The sequence below is a fragment of the Cydia pomonella genome, chromosome 22 (assembly GCF_033807575.1).
Source record: "Cydia pomonella isolate Wapato2018A chromosome 22, ilCydPomo1, whole genome shotgun sequence".
Taxonomy (NCBI): Eukaryota; Metazoa; Arthropoda; class Insecta; order Lepidoptera; family Tortricidae; genus Cydia; species Cydia pomonella.
This window is the reverse complement of record NC_084724.1, coordinates 211919-236205: the sequence shown is the minus strand read 5'-3', so window position 1 is coordinate 236205 and position 24287 is coordinate 211919. Positions and strand designations below refer to the sequence as shown.

The window sequence follows — 24287 nt, the reverse complement described above, 5'->3', positions numbered from 1 at the left end:
AGGGTTCCGTAGCCAAATGGCAAAAAACGGAACCCTTATAGATTCGTCATGTCCGTCTGTCTGTCCGATTCTGTCACAGCCACTTTTTTCCGAAACTATAAAAGCTATACTGTTCAAACTTGGTAAGTAGATGTATTCTATGAACCGCATTATGATGTTTACACAAAAATACAAAAAAAAAACAATAAATTTTGGGGGTTCCCCATACTTAGAACTGAAACTCAAAAAATCTTTTTTCATCAAACCCATACGTGTGGGGTATCTATGGATAGGTCTTTAAAAATGATATTGAGGTTTCTAATATCATTTTTTTCTAAACTGAATAGTTTGCGCGAGAGACACTTCCAAAGTGGTAAAAAGTGTGTCCCCCCCCCCCCCCCGTAACTTCTAAAATAACAGAACGAAAAATCTAAAAAAAATATATGATATACATTGCCATGCAAACTTCCACCGAAAATTGGTTCGAACGAGATCTAGTAAGTAGTTTTTTTTAATACGTATTAAAATTTAAAAAAAAAATTTCATCAAACTCATACGTGTGTATCTATGGATAGGTCTTCAAAAATGATATTAATGTTTCTAATATATTTTTTTTCTAAACTGAATAGTTTGCGCGAGAGACACGTCGAAAGTGAAAAAATGTGTCCCCCCCCCCTGTAACTTCTAAAATAACAGAATGAAAAATCTAAAAAAAATATATGATATACATTACCATGCAAACTTCCACCGAAAATTGGTTTGAACCAGATCTAGTAAGTAGTTTTTTTTAATACGTCATAAATGGTACGGAACCCTTCATGGGCGAGTCCAACTCGCACTTGGCCGCTTTTTTCTTTAAACGGATCTCAACTATTCTGTTACACCTTGCTCACCTTGTATGTAATATCCAGTATACTAGATAATTCAGCTATTACGAATGATTTCCATTTACCCAGTACAATGTATAAGCGGATAGTAAAACCTAAAACGACCAGAGTATGAGATCAGAACTAATCACCGCAAAGTTATAACTAATCTACGCGTAATTATTAAGATTTACCTAATCAAGCTACAACTAATGTTTAGTTCACTGCAGTCAGTTGCAAAATGTGTTTCCGAGCAGTTGTTATGTGAGTCGATCGAAATATATTTACCGTTATCATTTAGTCGGATTACATCGAGTTGAAGGTGAATTGTAAAAAAATTGTAACTAGAATTAGTTTAATTGATTGGCCTACCCAAATTTGTAAATTTTTAAATTAATAACTAATTTTCCTAGCACAATGTGATCAATTAAATGTCGACGTATTAAGACTGAATTAATGCCAAAAATATGTGGGTAATTTTTTTGCAATTTACTTTATTATTCATTGAAATACTAACATAAGTATAATTTCGTAATTTTCGACGTTTTGAGCACTTCACTGTAACTGTTTCGTTGTATTATACTTATCATAAATAATCGCGATAACTGCAGACAATAGGTATTTATATTGAAATATATAGGTATGTTAACGGCACCAATCATGGGACATTTAAGAGAAAAATTGGAGTATTTTTGGTATTTCACCGACATCAGTAAAATTCCTACCGCTTTATGCTTTAAAAGTTGAATGTCCAATTTGTCCTTTATGTTTTCTATGTATTTAATGAAACCTACTGCAATTGGTTTCAATATTATTAACCAATTGAAACCATGGTTTTTTGCTCCAGTCATGGGATGTATGGCGTCATTGATTTCCAAACTAACAAATATCAATGAAAAATGAAACTTAAGCAGCTCTTTGGCTCTTGTTTTTGGTAAAATGTTGGCAGCTTTTAAAAACTGATGGTAAATACTTGTTTTACAGGATTTTGTCTATACCATCCCGTTACTGGTGCCTGTTCCATTATAGGGGTGTTTACTATATAGGGATTTACAATGTTTTATTAGGGAACCTCAACCTTAATCTCACTAAATCTTAATAAATTCTACCTAAAACGGGTAGATTAAGGCGCGTTCACATACCGGCTCCGGGTCGGTGACATATAGTAAATATTTATATTATACTCAATATCTGGCAGACCGAGGTTTGCTTGGAAAACTCAAAACTACGCGTTTTCCCAGAGATAAGACCTAGATCGATTTTTCGCCCCCAAAAACCCCAAATAGAAAATTTCATCGAAATAATTGGAGCAGTTTCCGAGATCCCCGAATCATATAAATATACAAGAATTGTTGTTTTAAAGATACGTATATAAGATATTATAAACATGGGCGATAATAATTGTATACCTATACGTTTCTGACAAATATTAAGTATGTACTTAATTACTCAAGATATCGTCTAGAACAACCATGGAACTTACAAACATGAAAAAAACCGGTCAAGTGCGAGTTTGTTTTATTCGCGCACCGAGGGTTCCGTACAAACTTAGCACTATCTCGTGTAACTATAAAGGCAAAAACTTCTGAACAGAAGTACCTATACTAAATATATTTGTGTACAGCGCCATCTATCGGCAAATTGTCTAACTAATTTGCACGATGTAATGCACGTATGTTGGTTTTTCGTGGATAATTCTCTATCATGTGAACCGATTTCCAAAATTGACCTTTTATTTGAAAAAAGGTGTATTTAATGTAATCTCATAGAAATTTCAGGTTTATAATAAACACACGTAAAGTTGGTTAAATTACAAACTCAAATCGGAAAGCTTTTTTGTTAATAAAAAAAAAGTTACCAAGATAGAGGTCTGATTATATTTTTCCTGTGTCAATTTACAGTAATGTTAATATTATATAAAAAAAATCATAATTTTTCGTCGGTTAACTTCGGAGATAAGGGGGGAACGGTATTTTTTTTCACATTTTCATTCATAAATCATTTTTTTTTCTATGAAAAAAAAAGAAAGAATGTTTTGGAATGAACAATTTGAGCTCTTTCAAATGATACCCCACTTTGAAATCTTGGCCCCTCTTCATATTGGGCATTTTCCATACTTAATAAAAAAATACTTTCAATGTGTCTAGGTCAGCGTTTTTATAACTATTCCACGCACGCACGACTGATGTCAATGTACGTTCGAATTGTCCCGTTAGGTTATTCGCTAAAGAGCATACATCTGAAGTGTGCAAACTTGTGTAAATGATGTAATCGTAACACGATTAAACAGATTATAAAGTTATTAGTGTAATAAGACGCTATTTAAATTGTATTTGCTCTGCTCTGTATTTTCCTCGCCTTGGTGTGGTGAATTGTGTACATTTCACTTGAAAGCAAAGTTGATTGAACCCTCGTGCCTGGAAACCCTCGCAACGCTCAAGATTCGCTAATAAATATTACTTAAAAGTAATTTCTACCAGCCAACATGTGAAAACAAGTCAAATTTTTTAACAATTTAGTTTACCACTACTGTGGCTAAAATGCAACTTTCTCATCAGTTATTGAATAATAAAAAGTTGTTACAAGCTGGTGTGGGAAATGATTTTATCTCGTTTATACGGAATCAATAAAAAAACCGGTCAAGTGCGAGTTCGTTTAACTCGCGCACCGAGGGTTCAGTACAAACTTTCAATTTTCTCATGTAACTATAATCACGAAAGACTTTTGACCAGAAGAATAATTAGCATAATTGTGTACAGCGCCATCTGTGGGCAAATTGGTTAACTAATTTGCGCAATCTGTATGTATGTTGGTTTTTCAGGGATAATTCTTTATCATGTGAACCGATTTCAATAATTTTTGTTTTATTTGAAAGGAAGTGTCTTTAGTGTAATCTCATAGGAATTTCAACTATAATAAACACCCGCAAATGGGATTACACTTCCAATATGTCTGGGTTAGCGTTGTTCATTACTATTCCAAATTTCAAAAAGATTAAGTACTTCTCAAGAGATTTAGCAATGTGACAGACAGACGGACAGAGTCGCACCATAAGGGTTCCTTTTGTACCTTTTTGGTACGGAACCCTAATTAGGCTTTGGATATATGTGAACCACTCAACAACCAATTCTCTGTGTATGACTCTTGTATGCTATTAGTTTTCTAGCGTTGACTCGCGCGCTGGAGGTGGCGTGCCTGAAGACCTTTCCTCCAGGATTTCGCTTTGGAGCTGCGTCAGCAGCCTACCAGATAGAGGGAGGTTGGAATGTCAGTGGTAAGTGGTTATTTAATACCAAAACACAAAAAAAAATTCTGCGAGTAGGCCTCAAGGGCTTTTTCACAAGTCCATGGGTCAAACACATTTTAGAAAAGGACTTTTATGGAAAATACAATCAAAGTTAACGACTCTAGTACATACATAGTTTTTTAAAACGGGACCCTATTACTAAGAATCCACTGTCCGTCCGTCTGTCGGCCTGTCCGTATGTCACCAGGCTGTATCTCATGAACCGTGATAGATAGACAGTTGAAATTTTCACAGGTGATGTATTTCTGTTGCCGCTATAACAACAAATACTAAAAAGTACGGAACCCTCGGTGGGCGAGTCCGACTCGCACCTGTCCGGTTTTTCTTATCTGAGTCTCACGTATTGAAAAAATGTATCCCGCCTGTATCTTTGTCTTCGCGTATTTATTTATATATCTACATATTTTATTACATTTTCAAGCCTATTTAATTGATTTACATTCCGTCTGTCCTGTCCATACGTGACTTCACGCCTATATATCAAATTAATTTAATGTGTCTAGGATAATAAAATGTATTTTGAATTATGTCAAGGCAAATGACGAACAGTTGGTGTTGGATTATATGCCCCTAGTAGCTCACTATACCAAAACAATGAGCAATAAAATATGAAAATAATTATTTAGGTACTTATATACCTACATGGAACACATCCATAGCTCAGGAACAAATAAACATGAACATAATTTATTCAAAAACACGTATTCCATGGTTACATTATTATAAAACAAAGACTTAAATAACCGGCCAAGAGCATGTCGGGCCACGCTTAGTGTAGGGTTCCGTAGTTACTCTTCCGTCACAATAAGCTAAACTGGAGCTTAAAGTATAGTAAATTGTTAACCAAGGGATGAAACGGTACCTTTCACGCGAGTTAAACAAATAGGCAAATTTGCACAATCAGTACCTAATTAGGTAAAGTAAGTCTTTTTACTATGAAGGGGGAACTTTTTGCGATAACTCAAAAACAGCTAAACTGAGCATGTCCGCTATAGTTTTAATTTAATGTCTTTCTTAAGCTCTACTTCCACGATTTTTTTCATAATTTTTGGACCTATGGTTCAAAAGTTAGAGGGGGGGGACACAATTATTTTTTTCTTTCGGAGCGATTATCTCCGAATATATTCACTTTATCAAAAAATGTTTGTTGCAGACCCCTATTAGTTTTGAAAGACCTTTCCAACGATAACCCATACTGTAGGGTTGAAGCAAAAAAAAAATTCACCCCCACTTTACGTGTAGGGGAGGTACCCTCAAAAAAAAAAAATTTTAGATTTTATTGTACGACTTTGTCGGCTTTATTGATTTATATATCCATGCCGAATTTCAGCTTTCTAGCACTAACGACCACGGAGCAAAGCCTCGGACAGACAGACAGACAGACAGACAGACGGACATGGCGAAACTATAAGGGTTTCTAGTTGACTACGGAACCCTAAAAATAGTGATGGTTTACATGTGCCTGAACTAGGATTCCCTGTGTTTCACGAGAGAAAAATGGCAATCATTGTCCATGAAAATTAATTTTACAAAATATGAAAACTTAATACTACATTAATCGAATAAATATCCTATTTATCCTATTATAAATCCAGTTATTTTACTTATAATCATTTTACAACTATTTAGATTCTCTGTGTCTTCGTACGTCATATTTTGAAGAACTTTTCTGAGCGTTTCCTTACACTTTGTGTAGCTAAGTGTATATAAATCTAAATTTGCTATAAGCCTGTTGTATAGAAAAGGACCCAGAGCAATGAAAATTCTCATAGAATAACCGGCCAAGAGCATGTCAGGCCACGCTCAGTGTAGGGTTCCGTAGTTACTCTTCCGTCACAATAAGCTAAACTGGAGCTTAAAGTATAGTAAATTGTTAACCAAGGGATGAAACGGTACCTTTCACCTGACTTAAACAAATAGGCAAATTTGCATAATCAGTATCTAATTAAAATAAGTCTTTTTACTATGAAGGTAAAACTTTTTGCGAAAACTCAAAAACAGCTAAACTGGTCATGTTCGCTATAGTTTTCATTTAATGTCTTTCTTAAGCTCTACTTTCACGATTTTTTTCATATTTTTTGGACCTATGGTTCAAAAGTTAGAGGGGGGGGACACATTTTTTTTTCTTTCGGAGCGATTATCTCCGAATATATTTACTTTATCAAAAAATGTTTCTTGAAAACCCCTATTAGTTTTGAAAGACCTTTCCAAGGATACCCCACACTCTAGGGTTGAAGCGAAAAAAAAATTTCACCCCCACTTTACGTGTAGGGGAGGTACCCTAAAAAAAAATTTTAGATTTTATTGTACGACTTTGTCGGCTTTATTGATTTATATATCCATGCCAAATTTCAGCTTTCTAGCGCTAACGACCACGGAGCAAAGCCTCGGACAGACAGACAGACAGACAGACAGACAGACAGACAGACGGACATGGCGAAACTATAAGGGTTCCGTTTTATGCCATTTGGCTACGGAACCCTAAAAAGCATATCTCCTACCTTTCAACAAACCCATACGTGTGGGGTATCTATGGATAGGTCTTCAAAAATGATATTGAGGTTTCTAATATCATTTTTTTCTAAACTGAATAATTTGCGCGAGAGATACTTCCAAAGTGGTAGAATGTGGGGACACCCCCCCTGTAATTTCTAAAATAACAGAATGATAAAACTAAAAAATATATATGATATACATAAGCATGCAAACTTCCACCGAAAATTGGTTTGAACGAGATCTGGTAAGTAGTTTTTTTTAATACGTCATATATGGTACGGAACCCTTCATGGGCGAGTCCGACTCGCACTTGGCCACTTTTTTTCAAATACAACCCTACCTAACTTTACCTTTACCTTTTTTTATACAAAAAAAAAAACAAGTAAGCGAAACCTATAAACTTAGAATATTTTATGCTAAAGCGATTGACTTCAAAATGAAAGTGATTTGTTAAGATTTAATTAGTGAAAACCGTTTATTCCCGTTCATAGAAAAATTACCGTTATTTAGTTAGCTTCAAAAAGCTATTCTGCCTCTTAACCTCATTACGAGTATTGCCCGTGATGTCCGTGATGTGTGCAGACAAAGGAGAAAGCATCTGGGACCACATCGTGCACACTCGACCTGGCTTCATCGCCGACCTCAGCACTGGTGACGTGGCCTGCGACTCCTACCACCTTTGGGAGGAAGACCTGAAGATCCTTGAGGATTTGGGGGTGGACTTCTACAGGTAAGATTTCAAGGGCAGATTCCGGTGGTTTTTGAAAACGGTTCGTTAAAAAAAGATTAACTTTTAAAAAGAGAATAGAAAATGATACCATTCGATTTCTTACATTGTACTGAAAAATAAATTGTATGATAACAATGTACATGAACGTAATATTTATTTATTTAAAATTTATTGCACAAACAAAGAAAGATGTACAAATGGCGGACTTAATGCCAAAAGGCATTCTCTACCAGTCAACCATTGGGTCAATCAGAGACATATATATGTTGGTACAGAAGACATTCATAAATTATTCGGTAAAATGAAAATTAATCAGTAGCCTACAACTCCATGCACCTTTGGGTAGAGCATCTTAGGCCGAATAACTACCTATGTATCTATATTATATTAATGTGTTTAAATACATTCATCCAAGTCAAAATACTTAAAAGACTCTTTTAAATTTAAGGGGAATTTAATGGGGACCTTTTACATCTCCAGATTTAATGTGTTTTTAACCATAGAGACTATACATCTCTATTGTATTGTAGTAATTATTTATTTTAAGATTATTATAATGTAATGTTTACCCAGGTATTGGCTGTTGTATTTATAAATGTTGTTATGTATTTTTCATGTCACTATATGATGTTACTATTAATGTTGTATTTACTTCTAAAAGAGCCCTTGAGTCCTACTTGCAGAATAATTTTTTGAATTTTGAATTAAGAATAATGTCAAAAAACTATTAATCCGATTTTAGTTTTCATGCCCATAAATAGATCACGCAAGTAACGTGATAAACTAATGATTAATATTACTATCATAAATCCAGCGGCGAGACGTGGTAGTTCAAATTCATTACAATTCTCTAAAGCTTTTCGTAATGAAGTCATTATAGATAAGTCGGGAACCCATAGTGAAAAAGGTGTGCGATTATAGTTTGATAGTCTTAATTCATATAAGTCGACGAGTAGACAAAAATGCTTAAGATTAATAGTATGCATCAGGGATCGGAAACCGGTATTTTTTGTATGGGAACGAAAACGGTATTTTTTCGTTCTTTGTTAATTACTTCATTTCTAATTAGGCAATCTAATAATACGAAGTCGTTATCTGAAAACACAACTGAGTCCTACATTTAGAGTATAAAATAAACCGAAATATATGGTTATTTCGATGTTTTTGCAAAAAACCGGTTCCGATCCCTGGTATGCATTGACAGGTTCTCCATCAGCTGGCCCCGTCTCCTCCCAAGCGGCTTTCCTAACCATATCAGCGAAGATGGCTGTCGCTACTACAGCAATCTAATCGATGGCCTGCTGGCCCGGGGCATCGCCCCCGTAGTGACCCTCTACCATTGGGACCTACCTCAGAACCTGCAGGATCTTGGTATGTACACTATTCACTTTTACGGTCCTACCACACGTTACTTTTCATTCACATCACTTATTTTATTTTATTTATTTAGGATTACCAACAGATAATACATCTTACATGCTCTTAAATCTATATGACAATCAGGACTGATGCTTATCTAATTATAGGTAACCACTTAGGTCGCTTTTAGATTCTTACTTTAGAAATAAGAGGCCTTCGACCGCGTGGCGTAGCCTCTGTAGTGCCCCGGTCCCATGGGGACTTGCCGCAAAACCTTCAGGATGTTGGTACGTTTTTGTTTTTAACACATGTGATGGCTTATTATTCCTTACTTCCGCTAGTTCAGCGGTGTCACTCACGAATTCGAGCCAATCGTGCAGTCTCGCGACTAGTTGTGACCAATCGCCCGCGTGTGGCGAACTCATCAACCAATCGCGTTGTGGCGATACACTGTTCTCAACAAAGAATTACAAGTCAATACAGACACGAATACCGTTTAATTTTGTGTCATAATGCCATATCTACATATATGCTTCGCGCCATAGACATTGGACCCGCCGGGTACGTCCTTGGACACGTGCGTCCTTAAACTACGTCCAAAAGAGAGGTATGGGCATTGTGAATGTCAACTAGCTTTGTGTGGTAGGGCACAGCCAGAGGATGTCATTCCAGATCTAGAGCAGAGCCCAACTGGGGAAGTAACTCCACCTTACAGAAAACAGCAGCCAAATAACACTAGTCCCTACTCATAGTGTTGTGTTCCTGCCGGTGAGTAAGGTTGCCAGAGAGCTCAACGGGGGGGGTTTGGGTCGGCAACGCGCATGTAACTCCTCTGGAGTTGCAGGCGTACACAGGCTACGGAGACTGCTTACCATCAGGCGGGCCGTATGCTTGATTGCCACCGTCGTAGTATAAAAAAAATAGAGAAATAAGTAAGCATAGACTGCTCACTCCATATATCAGTTTTCTAACCAAAAAGCTTATTATTTTCTTAGTCGACATCTAGCGTCGAGTAGCGGATTTATCAGAACTGCTACTTGACAAGAGCTGTCGCAACAAACGAAGTCTTATGCTCAATAATTTTCAGCTAATATAACTGGATCTCTATTTTCAACTCCTTCCACTTTTAATATTAGTTGTAAATTATTTTAGCAATACATTTTTCGTCAGTCGCAATATTCATGACATCTGGTGTCAAGTAGCGGTACTTGTGAATCCACTACTTGACGCTAGATGTCGACTACGAAATAACTCTCGTTTTGGTAAGAAAACTATGGAGTTAGCACTCTATCCTTATTTCTCTATGGTACGAGTGGTAGGCTACTACAGAGCTCTAATCGATGGCCTACGCTTATCATTAGGACTGAACCTCCATATTTCAGTATAGAATCTACGCAACTTCATGGGCGCTAATGGGCTAGGGGGAGGGGGCAGTTCATATAAATGGCCATGGGGAGGGGAGGGGCATATATATAGTTAGAAATTTTGTTCTCTAAGGGGGGGCTGTCTCTTATGATACCCCTCCTTCCCCCGTCGGCGACGCTCATGGCTAATTTTGCACCAATTTGATCAGAACAAGAGATATGTTATTATCTGACTTTAAACATATAGCTTTAAACGTGCTGTATATACACAATTACGAAGTGTCTACAATTATATGTAATTATATTGAGGTAGTGAGTAATGACGTCAGCGCATATACAGGGTGATTCATGAGACGTGAGCAGGACTAAGCCTACACAATCAGTAAACGTTAATGAACCGTTCATCATCATATTTAAGTAAAACAATCTCGCTTTATTTCTGTTATTTAACTTTTTGGGAAGGACAAATTTGATAATCTACAATCATGGACACCCTACACTTAATTAAGAAAGATAAAACCTCTTTAACCGTTATGACAGCAGTTTGATTATGAAGAAAACAAAATGTCACACTTGAGTGAGATACGATTTTTCAAAAGTAACCAGACATTCAATGTGTCACTTGTTATGGATAAAACAAAGAGGGTGACCATGCATGGCGTAAATAAATTAAAACATTTTTTTTTGAACAGTAAAAAATAAAAGAACGTTAATCTCACAAATACTGGTACGAAACAGTTGCTTATAACTTACTGAATGCTCAAGCTTGATCCTGCTCACGTCTCCTGAATCACCCTGTATATACGGTCACTTTATGTAGGATATTATAAACAAAGTGATTCGTGTTAATTAATTACTCTGGAGTGCAACCGTAATTTATACATTAGTCATAGGTGCAGTTATCGCAGTAGTATGGTTACCTTGCATTGGCTATGGTTGCACAATTAGCATTGAAATTGCTCGGTTGTACAATTTATTGTGGAACGGTACGTTTTACTATCATGATAAAGTAATAAAATTATGGTAGTTAATTTGTTAATCCATTAATTCACTGAGAGCTGATTACTTCTTCAATGTAATGTACATTATTGCATGTTGTGCACTTCGTCGCATATACATATATGAATTGCACAAAACTCTTAAGAGGGAAGTAACCACCACGTGATCATCCATACAATAATAGAAAACGTTTTTCCACTTCTAAATATTTTATAAGTTTTTCTTTTTTTTTTTAATTTGCGATTCAACATTTTTTGGAAAGCGAAACCTATAATCTACAATTACATTATACTATTCTTAAGCGATCGACACCATAATCAAAGTGATTTGTTAAGACTTAGTGGAAAACGTTTTCTCCCGAAATGGAAATTCATAAAAAGTACCGTTATTTCGCTAGGATCGCAAAGCTATTCTTCCCTCTTCGCTGCTGTCTGCCACTAGTATATTGCATAACTAAGTTTCGTGTCTCCAGGAGAACGGATCACCATCCGCAGACAACTCTGATACATAGGGCTCAAGTATTTAAATGTATAGTAAATACCCCTATAATGGAACAGGCACCAGTAATGGGATGGTATAGACAAATCCTGTAAAACAAGTATTTACCATCAGTTTTTAATCGCTGGTAACATTTAACCATAAACAAGAGCCAAAGAGCTGCTTAAGTTTAATTTTTCATTGATATTTGTTAGTTTGAAAATTAATGGCGCCATACATCCCATGACTGGAGCAAAAAACCATAGTTTTAATTGCTTAATACAAAGAAACAATAAAGGACGAATTGGACTTTCAACTTTTAAAGCAATAAGCGGTAGAAATTTTACAGATGTCGTTGAAATATCAAAACTACTTCAAATTTTCTCTTAAATGTCCCATGATTGGTGCCGCTAACATAGTTAATTATTGTGACTAGGTGTCTTATCTGCAGGAGGCTGGGGCTGGAATCACCTCTCTTAGTAGATAGTTTTAAATTTTTAGGGTTCCGTAGCCAAATGGCATAAAACGGAACCCTTATAGTTTCGCCATGTCCGTCTGTCTGTCTGTCTGTCTGTCTGTCTGTCTGTCTGTCTGTCTGTCCGAGGCTTTGCTCCGTGGTCGTTAGTGCTAGAAAGCTGAAATTTGGCATGGATATATAAATCAATAAAGCCGACAAAGTCGTACAATAAAATCTAAAAATTTAATGTTTTTTAGGGTACCTCCCCTACACGTAAAGTGGGGGTGAATTTTTTTTTTTGCTTCAACCCTAGAGTGTGGGGTATCGTTGGAAAGGTCTTTCAAAACTAATAGGGGTTTTCAAGAAACATTTTTTGATAAAGTGAATATATTCGGAGATAATCGCTCCGAAAGAAAAAAAAAATGTGTCCCCCCCCCTCTAACTTTTGAACCATAGGTCCAAAAAATATGAAAAAAATCGTGGAAGTAGAGCTTAAGAAAGACATTAAATGAAAACTATAGCGGACATGATCAGTTTAGCTGTTTTTGAGTTATAGCAAAAAGTTTTCCCTTCATAGTAAAAAGACTTACTTTAATTAGGTACTGATTATGCAAATATGCCTATTTGTTTAACTCGGGTGGAAGGTACCGTGTCATCCCTTGTTTAACAATTTACTATACTTTAAGCTCCAGTTTAGCTTATTGTGACGGAAGAGTAACTACGGAACCCTACACTGAGCGTGGCCCGACATGCTCTTGGCCGGTTTTTTTGATATAAAACATGTTTCAACTGATTCTCATGAAATTATGTGTGCCAGTAGTAGGTACATATATTTAATATGTTTGGATTTCATCTCCAGGTGGTTGGACGAACCCTCTCGTAGTGGAGTGGTTCGCCGACTACGCTCGTGTGGTGTACTCCCTCTTCGCTGACCGCGTCAAGACCTGGATAACCATCAACGAACCCTGCTTCGTCTGTGATGGCGCCTATAGGGACATTATCGCTCCAGGAATAGAGGTAAGAACTTGGTGATGTTCTCTGTTGGAGAGGACAGAAGAAGATAAGAAGTTCATTTGTAAAAAAATCCCTCTTGTCATAATACCAAAGAGAGCTTGAAATAGAGGTGGATTGTCAAAGAATTTTTTGTATCCAGAGTAAATTTACTGCCATCTTTCGACACATGATTAAAACTTATAGAACGCCATTTGACTATGATCAGTATTCTTTCACTGATATGCGTTAAATTTGTTAAATATCAAAAAGTAGCGCCATCTAATAGATTATAGGCCAAAGGTATGGCGGCATCGTTTCGAGCGATGGCGCCATAACCTTTGGCCTATGCCCGACAATATGGCGCCACTTTTTGATATATAACAAATTTAACACATATCAGTAAAAGAATACTGATCAAAGTCAAATGGCGTTCTAAAAGTTTTAATCATGTGTCGAAAGATGGCAGTACATTTACTGTTGCTACAAAGTTTTCTTTGACAATCCACCTCTATTTCAAATTCGCTTTGGTTTTATGTAATATATGAATGGCGCCATATGAAAGGTAAGTCTCTTGCAGGACTACGAGATAGGAGCGCTGTTGTGCACGAAGTACGTGCTGCTCGCGCATGCGGCGGCATACCGGATATACGAGCGGGAGTTTAAGCACAAATATGGAGGTCAGTCAGTTGATATTTGGCGAATTTACTTTTTGGCCGACACAAGTCTGCCCACAGCTTTTAAATTTTATTGTAAAACTTTACCTTTAATAAATGCCTTTTCTGGTTCCGTTTATGGTGTATTAGAAGCCCTATTCCTTGGCCACTCCAGAGACCTTTTGAGTAACACAAGAGACACTAAAAACTGTCGGTCAAAAAGTTAATTCGTTCATTTTAATAACGTGATGCCTAGGGCGTAGGTATAGTTAGCAAAAGAAGCCGAGTAAGCAAGATGTGCAATATCATCTGAGCGCAACTTTATTGTTAAGAGATAATAATAAAAGTCGCTATGAATACGTCACCCGCTTAGCTACTTTTGCTGACTGTAGTGTGGTATCCGGCTACGTCTTTAGTGTATTACTATTAAATTAAAAATTAAATAAACTTACTCTATATATAGGGTAAAGCGTCTATTACTGGCCAACTAAAATGGCTAAAATAAGAATTCTAATTCTTTATTTACACAATTCAAGTAAACTAAATAACTATCGTTCTGATGATTAACTTATATTGTGTGATCATTAAACAGAATCCCTTTTGGTATCAAGTGGCCAGTAATTGGAGGGCGGCCAGTAATAGACGGTTTATGCCAAGAAAACTATTTTATATAAAAAATGCCTTACATCATTTCGGAAAATAGCTGATACTCTTCAAACTGCTGAATCGATTTCTATCAAATATAGCTAAGAATAATCGTAAGGAAACTTGCTTTCACGTAATAAACCGCATCGAAATCGATCCATCTGTTGGAGAGCTCCGATGTCACAGAGGGACAGACAGACATTGGAGTCGTTTGACTGACCCCTCTTTTTGCATCGGGGGCAACACGGGTTAAGGCTCACTCGCGAATCCCACGATAGAATGGTTCCGGCCCTCGGATCTCCTCCGACTCGGACTTAGATCCCAATAGCTTGATTCAAAACTCTTTTTGAGCTGGCACCGACTCCGAACATTTCAGTTGATAACTTATTTATATGGGATTACTTCTTCCTAGCGTTGCCCCGGCATTTTTTCCACGGCTCATGGGAGCCTGGGGTCCGCTTGACAACTAAAATTGAATTTATGAGAGGGTTTCTCAGGGATTGATGAAATAACAGAGACGTGTAGGTTTAGAATTAGTCTATTTGACCACTAACACAATAATCCGTACACTCACAGGTTAGTTCACACACCATTTAGGGATTTAAGCCCATTAATCAGTTAGTCTACAGTTTTACATTAATTATTTTAACAAGTTTATCGAGAGCGCGAAAGAGTGTCTCGACCGACAAGACAGAACCCGCCGCCATGCTGTTGCGCGGGAGCGGGACGACATTACTACTCCTAACGTTAGAGTGAGATAGATGGCTTTCGCTCTACTCCGTGTAGCGCGCCGGGAGTTGTCCACGAGAGGCGCGCGCGGGTAATTTGAACACGGTAGACGTTTAACCGTCTACGCGGTTTGCTATCAATTGTAATTAGCATTACGTTTTATTTTATCCTCTTACAAAAGGTTTCCTTATTTAATCAATCAATCATTTATTTGTTAGAATACAGTCAGTTTTTAAAAACAATGTTTTTTTAATTCTAAAGTATATTTAATTATTTGACAGGCGAAGTATCGATCACCAACCAGGAAATTTGGTTGGAGCCGAAGACTGAGGCCGACTGGGAGTTGACTCTATTGGCCAGAGAGTACGCTGTAAGTGCCCCCTGGAGGACCATAACGTAGAGTCCAATAATACTTTAGTTTGCATTAATATTTTCAATTAATTGTATGTTATAATTGTTGAATGTGAATTGTGTTGCTTGTATGTAAATCCCATGTTGACGTGTAAACGTGCCCTTATGGCCTATTTGCGGAATAAATGTTGAAGTTGAAGTCGGACCAAGCTAAGGCTGCGTTTTCACTAGAGATGTGCGAGGATGCGTAGCGAGGGATGTGTTTGTTAAGAACCAATAGAATCACTACACGCTAAGCGTGGAAAACAAATGAACTGAATAATCAGAAGGTTAAAAAAACCGGTCAAGAGCGAGATAAAGGGGGAATGGTTTTTTTTCATATTTTCATTCATAAGTCAATTTTTTTTCACTATGAAAAAAAAGAGCTAGATAAAGATAAAGATAAAATTCATTTATTGACAGAACTGTGTACATGTAGATGTTGTGGGTAAAATAAAGTCCAACAGCTCTTTCAAATGATACCCCACTTGACCTAGTAACTAGACTTTGAAATTTTGCCCCCTCTTTATATTGGGTATTTTCCATAATTGATACAAATAAAATAAAAAAAAATACACTTTCAATATGTTTGGGTTAGCGTTATTCATTACTATTCCAAATTTCAAATCGATAGCTTAAGTAGGTACTTCTCGAGATATTTAACAATGTGACAGACGGAAGGACGGACAGAGTCGCACCATAAGGGTTCCTTTTGTACCTTTTTGGTACGGAACCCTAAAAAAAAACATATCTCTCGCTACCCACCCTCGCTCAACTCTAGTGGAAACGCAATCTAACTATCTAATATATATATTTTAATTTGCAATGTAACTATGTACAGTCAGCATCAAAAGTAGCGGATCAAATAACGTTTCATAAGTATCTACCATTCTGTAACAGCTTAACAAAAACTGATGTCTTTAATATAGAACAACTAAGACTGTAAAAGATATACTTTTGAGCGCGAATTTTAGACATTTATCTATATTTGGAAAAGTTATCCGGAATATCAGATACTTTTGGCGTGTTGTTTCATCCGCTACTTTTGATGCTGACTGTACCTATGTGTGTAGTTTCCGATGAAGCTGAAAATTTGCACATACCTATGTAAGTCGGGTGACAATATTATATTATGCAATGCAATATTATGGTACCATCGAACTGATATCTGATGTTGGAGACAGGAGGTGGCCAGAGGAACTCTGTGATAAAACAAAAGAACCTAATTGTGTTTGTTGTTTTTAGAATTGTCTCGCTGAGTATTAGTTGTCTGTGGAAAGAAAAGTACAGTTAGCGATAAAAGCTTGTACAGTCAAGTGTAAAAATATGGGTGTACACATCTTACTCAAAAATATGTCCCATAGCATCTTATTCCAGTGTAATAAGAGCGTAGTACCATATTTATGAGACGATTCTTTCGATACATATTTTTGCACTTGACTGTGCCAAAAATGAAATTTTTGCCAAAAACTTATTTTGAATATCTGTTTCTGTTTTTTTATTTGCTTTTATAAGATACAAGTATCATGCAAAAATTTATACAATAAAATAAACTTAGCCTAAATCATGCGTAACATTCAAAATGAAATATGTTTAGATGTTACGATATGGCATTATTTTCTGGGGTTATTCGACTGACTGGTATTTGGCTTTCAAAGCTCAGAAAAAATGTCTTAGAGCGACTCATCATCTGCTGCCCACGGTATCGTGCAAGTCATATTTTGTAAATTTAAAAATATTAACACTTCCTTGTATGTATATTTATGAATTAGTAGTTTTTGTAAAAATTCATCCTGATATCTTTCGACCCTTGCGCAGTCAACGTTTGCAACACATGGTCTGTGCTCATCCGGCAAGAACTGCTCTATTGTCAAAAAGCGTTCTCGGTATGGCTCCCAGAGTGTACAATAAATTACCTGAACATATAAGGAAAATGTGTGATGTAACTATATTTCAAAAATCTGTAAAAGAATTTTTGTCCAGGATGGCTTTCTACTCCTGTAATGAATTTCTTACTGGAAACTTTAATACATAAACTATTATCATTTTATTTGGAAATTGAAAATTATTATTATTATTATTATTTATTCTTATTATTTTATAGTGACATTGCTGGAAGTTTTAATTAATTGTTAGTTAAAATTTTTGTTAAGTGTTAATTGTATTTAGTGGACATTTAATTCTGTTTGTAATTTAGTGCATGTTGCATGCTAACTGATATTATCAATGAAACCTAATTTCGTATGCCCTTGGGTACGACATAGTGAAACAAGCAAATGTATAACCATCATATGCAATATCATGTTGTATACACCTATGTTCGACGAATAAAGTATTTGTATTTGTATGTTTTCGTTCGCACTCAGTTCGGTCGCTACACGTACCCCGTGTTCTCGGCGGAGGGGGGCTGGCCGCCCGCGCTGGAGGCATACATGGCGGAGAAGAGTGCCAAGGAGGGGTACCCTCGCTCCAGGCTGCCTGCTTTCACACCGGAGGAGATCCAGCTGATTAAAGGTAATATTATATGAGGGGATTCGCGAGGGCAGCATCAGTTTCGAGTGGTAGGGGGACTGCTATAGCTATTTGATATAGTACATTGTGCAACGAGGGGGGTAAGTGATAAAGATAGTTTATTATGCAAGTAGGCATATTGCAATGCGGCATGAACGTCAAATAAAGCTACACCGGCTCTAACCCTACACCTCTGACCCGAGATTTGAGTGAAATTTTGGATACGAGGGTGGTAATTCCCGACAGCCAGAGGCTGGAAGGAATTGAAGACCCGAGTTTGCAATATTCTTACCCCCGGAATTGTATACAATGTTTTTTACCACACTTGGGAAGAAAAAACTTAATTTTAATTCTTAAATACGGTGACATATCAAACATTCGTCCGCCATTTTGTAATTTATTGTCAGGTGACGCATTGAATTATGTAAAAATATTTTAAACGGCTGTTAAATTAATCAAATTAAATAATTTTAAACATAAACAAAAATATTAAATTATAAACGTCAGTATTTTTAAAGTCAAAACTCATTTATGCTACTTGGTTTGTATGAATAAGTGACATAATAAAAATAACTATAACTCCCTAGGGAATTATAGCCTTTTTCACAATCCATAACTCCCGCGGAAATAAAATAGGCCGTTGTCCTTCAGCACACCTGCATGAAATAAGATTTTTTTCGAGCAAGTGTGACGAAAATTAAAAAAAACCGGCCAAGAGCATGTCGGGCCACGCTCAGTGTAGGGTTCCGTAGTTACTCTTCTGTCACAATAAGCTAAACTGGAGCTTAAAGTATAGTAAATTGTTAAACAAGGGATGAAACGGTACCTTTCACCTTTAGTACCTAATTAAAGTAAGTCTTTTTACTATGAAGGGGAAACTTTTTGCGATAACTCAAAAACAGCTAAACTGATCATTTCCGCTATAGTTTTCATTGAATGTCTTTCTTAAGCTCTACTTCCACGATTTGGACCTATGGTTCAAAAGTTAGAGGGGGGGGGGACACATTTTTTTTTCTTTCGGAGCGATTATCTCCGAATATATTCACTTTATCAAAAAATGTTTGTTTAAGACCCCTATTAGTTTTGAAAGAGCTTTCCAACGATACCCCACATTGTAGGGTTGAAGCAAAAAAAAAATTCATCCCCACTTTACGTGTAGGGGAGGTACCCTCAAAAAAATTAAATTTTTAGATTATATTGTACGACTTTGTCGGCTTTATTGATTTATATATCCATGCCGAATTTCAGCTTTCTAGCACTAACGACCACGGAGCAAAGCTTCGGACAGACAGACAGACAGACAGACGGACATGGCGAAACTATAAGGGTTCCTAGTTGACTACGGAACCCTAAAAAGCTATAACTCCCTAGGGAATTATAGCTTTTTTCACAGTCCATATCCATAACTCCAGCGGAAACAAAATAGGCCGTTGTCCTTCAGCACACCTGCATGGAATAAGATCTTTTTCGAGCAAGTGTGATGAAAATTAAAAAAAACATTATGGGACAATTTTACACAAATCGACATAGTCCAACAGTAAGTTTAATAACAGTCATGTGTGGTGGGTACCAGGCGACTATATATGTAATAGATAGATATAAATAATAACTTAAATACATGAGAAAAGTTAAGTATTTTATTTTCAAATGCAGGCATTTTTTTAATACCAAGTATTGATTCGATTAATGATAGTAAGTGTGATCGCAGGTTCGTCAGACTTCTTCGGCCTGAACCACTACACGTCGCGCACGGTGCGCGCGCCGGCGCCGGGCGAGCGGCCCGGACTGTACATGTTCGAGAGTTTCGAGGAGGTCGGCGCTGTGCTGGAGAGTAAACCCGAGTGGGCCGGCGACGGCTCTGACTGGCTTAAGGTTGGTCGGGTTTTAGCTCCGTTCATGTACAAAAGTGCAGGCCTTTAGAGGCGGTGCATGGGCGCCCAGAACTATTACACATCTCCACAGTACTCGCGCTGAAACCAGGCGAGCAGCCCGGACAGTACATGTTCGATAGTTTCGAAGAGGTTGGCGCTGTGCTGGAGAGTAAACCCGAGTGCGCTAGCGTCGGAACAGAGTGCTTAAGGTTGGTGGGTTTTAGTTCCATTCACGCAGAAGTCGGTAATGCAGGCTTTGGGAAGCGGTTCAGTAGGCGAACGTCTAAGAAGAAGACGTAAGACTGTCTGTCCTCTTACGCCGTCAGCGTAACCAGTGCATGTTCGAGAGTGTAGAAGAGGTCGGTGCTATGCTGGGGAGTACAGCCCAGTGGGCCAACGACGGATGGCTTGAAGTCGGTTGGCTTTAGTTCCGGTTGTACAAAAGTGCAGATCCGTGGGCGGCTTAAGGTGGTTTGGATTATATTTAGATTTATAGTATTAGTATTAGTATTTTGACGACCGGTTTGGCCTAGTGGGTAGTGACCCTGCCTACGAAGCTGATGGTCCCGGGTTCAAATCCTGGTAAGGGCACGTATTTGTGTGATGAGCATGGATATTTGTTCCTGAGTCATGGGTGTTTTGTATGTATTTAAGTATTTATAAATATTTATATATTATATATATCGTTGTCTAAGTACCCTCAACACAAGCCTTATTGAGCTTACTGTGGGACTTAGTCAATTTGTGTAATAATGTCCTATAATATTTATTTATTTATTTTATTTATTTATAGTATAGTATATCTTTATTTGCTAGAATTATGGTTAACACAGATGTTACATCAAAATTTTATCCAGCACAATTCTGCCGACCCACGGCGTGCAAATTTTACTATAAATACTTAATGACTAACATGCATTTACTCGTAGTAAGGACATTATTTATTTATTTATTTAAACTTTATTGCACAAACAAAGAGAAATGTACAAATGGCCTTAATGCCAAAAGGCATTCTCTACCAGTCAACCATTGGGTCAAACAGAGACATATATGTTGGTGCAGAAGATATTCATAAATTATTTAACCGAAAAACAAAATGTTATACATACATTTAAACATAATAAAAAACCTACGAAACTATGACCAAATACTATTACTTATATGATAGACAAAAGATAAACTAATACATATTACTACATGCTTATACATACAAGATGGAGAACATTATTTAAATTCTTCTGACAGAAGATGCTTTTGTGTTTGTCACAAATATTTGTTCCCGAGTTACGGAAGTTTTCTATGAATGATATATTTCAAAAAATACAAATACTCCTAGCAGGGCCGGATTTAGGGGAGGGCAACCGGGGCTACTGCCCCGGGCCTCCACAAAAGAGGGGCCCCCCACAATAGAGAATTCGGTAAATTTACCATTTTATTTGGAAAAAATTTGGGGCCAGGGGGCCTCCACTCCTTTATTGCCCGAGGCCTCCAGACCTCTAAATCCGGCATTGACTCCTAGCCGTTTTCGGCCAACAGCGACTGCGTTTCTACCGCTGAGAGCGTCGCTGGTGCGCTCTCAGCGGCGCATGTGAGACCACACTCGCTGCAGGTCAGCACCTCTCCGACATCATTGTAAAGTATGGCCACAGGTGGTCTGGCCTTCAGCTCGTCGCGCTTAGCGTCGAGTACTGTGCTGTGGTTTATATATTATATACATAGGTATATCGTCGTCTGGTACCACCAACGAAAGCCTTGTTGAGCTTGCTGTGGGAAGGTCGATCTGTGTAGTAATTTTACAATTTTACCCTATAATATTTATTATTCATTTATTGCTTATATATTGTAGGTGAACCCAGAAGGTCTCAGGCACAATCTGAACTGGACCCGTCAGCTGTACGGCGACGTGCGGATCCTGATCATCGAGAATGGTTGCTCCAGCGAAGACACCCTGAATGACACGGGGCGAGTCAGCTACATTCGCGACTATCTGGAACAGGTTAGAACTCTTCTCATTCGTGTATTCCCATTTGTGCCCGCCACCCCATGTGACCACCGCCACACGTGACGGGAATGATTCGTATGAATGCACATATTCCCACCCGTGCCCGGTGGAGACAAATGGTAATATGCCTTGATTCTTGGAGACCCTATACATCTCTAAGGATAATTTGATAAAGTATTATATATTAATCTTTTAATTCTGACACTACACTCAATAATTTCAGATCTTTTTGTATCTGTTTATATATTATTATATTTATTTATTTATTCGACATTAAGAGACTTTGTACATTTCTAAGTAATAACTGCTTACTACTACTTACTTTAGTTTATTTGATATTTTCATTTAACTGTATATTATAATTGTTGATGAGTTTTTTTGGCGGCATGTAAATCCCATGTTGACGTGCAAAAGTGCCCGTGTGGCCTATTTGCTGAATAAATGTTGAAGTTTGAAGGATAGCTACGGGACTGGTCAACTATATCCACTATTTGGAACAAGTTCGACCCCTTCTCATTATCATCTTCCTTGGTTTGTCCTGGCTAAACAAGCTTTTATATAACTTGAAACGTTTTTTTTTTATAGGACATTATTACACAAATTGACTATGTTTCACAGTAAGCTCAATAAGGCTTGTGTTGAGGGTACTTAGACAACGATATATATAATATATAAATATTTATAAATACTTAAATACATAGAAAACACCCATGACTCAGGAACAAATATCCATGCTCATCACACGAATACATGCCCTTACCAGGATTTGAACCCGGGACCATCAGCTTCGTAGGCAGGGTCACTACTCACTAGGCCAAACCGGTCGTCGAACTAGGCCAAACCGGTCGGTATACATATAAGTTTCGGGTCAAATCATGCAAGCTAAATTAGGTCCACTTCCCATTGTTAAATTGAGCTGAAATTTCACAGAAATATGATATGATGATGGACACAGAAGGCTATAGGAACTCTGTGATAAAACAACGCAACCTAATTGTGTCTGGGTTTATTTGAATTGTACAGTCAGCGATAAAAGCTTGTAGCAGAAATGTAATTTTTTACATTTTTTTTTCAGGTACTCCTAGCCATAGATGATGGAATAAAAGTGATTGGCTACACTGCCTGGTCGCTGATGGACGACTTCGAGTGGATCGATGGATACCAGTAAGTATAGACTAGGGGATATATATTACATGCCCTAGGTGTGTAAGTATACTAAAATAATAATAATAATAATTCAGCCTATATACGTCCCACTGCTGGGCACAGGCCTCCTTTCATGAGCGAGAGGGCTCGGGCTATAGTCCCCACGCTAGCCCAATGCGGGTTGGGGACTTCACATACACCTTTGAATTTCTTCGCAGATGTATGCAGGTTTTCTCACGATGTTTTCCTTCACCGAAATGCTAGTGGTCAATATCAAATGACATTTCGTACATAAGTTCCGAAAAACTCATTGGTACGAGCCAGGATTTGAACCCACGACCTCCGGATTGAAAGTCGGACGTCATATCCACTCGGCTACCACCGCAACTAACTAATAAGTATACTACTACTAAGTATACTATTTTCTAATAAAATGAAACATACAAAAATACTTATTTGTTTCACAAAGGGCTCTTCGTACTAATATTGAAACCTGAGCAAGCGGAAGATTCCAAAATTGAACTAAGAATGTATCGAGTAATTTGTAAAGTGAAATCTTGAGTGTTGCGAGGAATTTAAGGTACAAGGGATATACAAATTTTGCGACCGTATGAAATAGAAAATTCAACCACGCCCACGCGAGGAAAATACTAACTGTAAAACTTTACAAATCAAACCAAAAGAACGCTATTAAATATTTATCATATAAAAACATCAATTTTCACAACCAACACGAGGAAATAACTAAAAATTTGCAACTGATTACCTTACCGCTCTGGATAAAATGCATTTTTGAGTTTGCTGAGTTTTTGAAGAATAACGACATTTTCGAGTTGTTATGACGAAATAATAGATTGTTATCTCTTTAACATTCGTTTTCTTGTTACGACGATTCCGTTTCTTTATGACCAACACCATAAAGTCCACATCTGCTTGCAGGACCCGGTTCGGTCTGCACGCCGTGGACTTCTCGGACCCGCGGCGCGCGCGCACCGCCAGAGCGTCCGCCAGCTACTACCGGCGCGTCCTGCGCACGCGCGCGGCGCGCGGGGACCACACCGAACTGTAGACTGAAGGACCCGGAGGTAGGGGCTCCCTATAGGTACAGAGTTGTGGCGAAAACCGATAATTCCCGGTTCCAGCACTGAGGGCCTACCGCGAACGCTGAAATCATTTTTAATATAATGTTTTATTTTTGACAATGTAAACTGTATTGATTATTTATTACATGTTATTCAATGTTTTTATTTACTCTTTTTTTTTGTGATTGAATTGTGATTTAACAGAGATACTTACTTATTAATAATACACCT

The 24287-nt window shown here is 37.5% G+C and overlaps 1 protein-coding gene across 1 annotated transcript; it reads left to right on the top strand.

Moving 5' to 3' along the window:
- The first annotated feature begins 833 nt into the window (after positions 1-833).
- On the top strand, positions 834-24221 carry LOC133530263 (myrosinase 1-like). Its single transcript, XM_061868139.1, has 12 exons — positions 834-1109; positions 4004-4119; positions 7231-7378; positions 8583-8749; positions 12894-13051; positions 13605-13704; positions 15336-15424; positions 17811-17958; positions 19664-19827; positions 21673-21822; positions 22904-22992; positions 23914-24221. The coding sequence occupies exons 1-12, from the start codon at positions 1087-1089 to the stop codon at positions 24041-24043; spliced, it is 1482 nt and encodes a 493-aa protein (XP_061724123.1). The 5' UTR covers positions 834-1086; the 3' UTR covers positions 24044-24221.
- The last annotated feature ends 66 nt before the right edge of the window (positions 24222-24287 follow it).

What these genes read in the sequence shown, in the direction of transcription:
- LOC133530263 (XM_061868139.1), top strand. Translation starts at nt 1,087, where the DNA reads ATGTGTTTCCGAGCAGTTGTTAT. An exon ending in TTGGGGGTGGACTTCTACAG is followed by an intron (nt 7,379 to 8,582) that starts GTAAGATTTCAA and finishes ATGCATTGACAG; the next exon opens with GTTCTCCATCAGCTGGCCCC. An exon ending in TTCGCGACTATCTGGAACAG is followed by an intron (nt 21,823 to 22,903) that starts GTTAGAACTCTT and finishes TTTTTTTTTCAG; the next exon opens with GTACTCCTAGCCATAGATGA.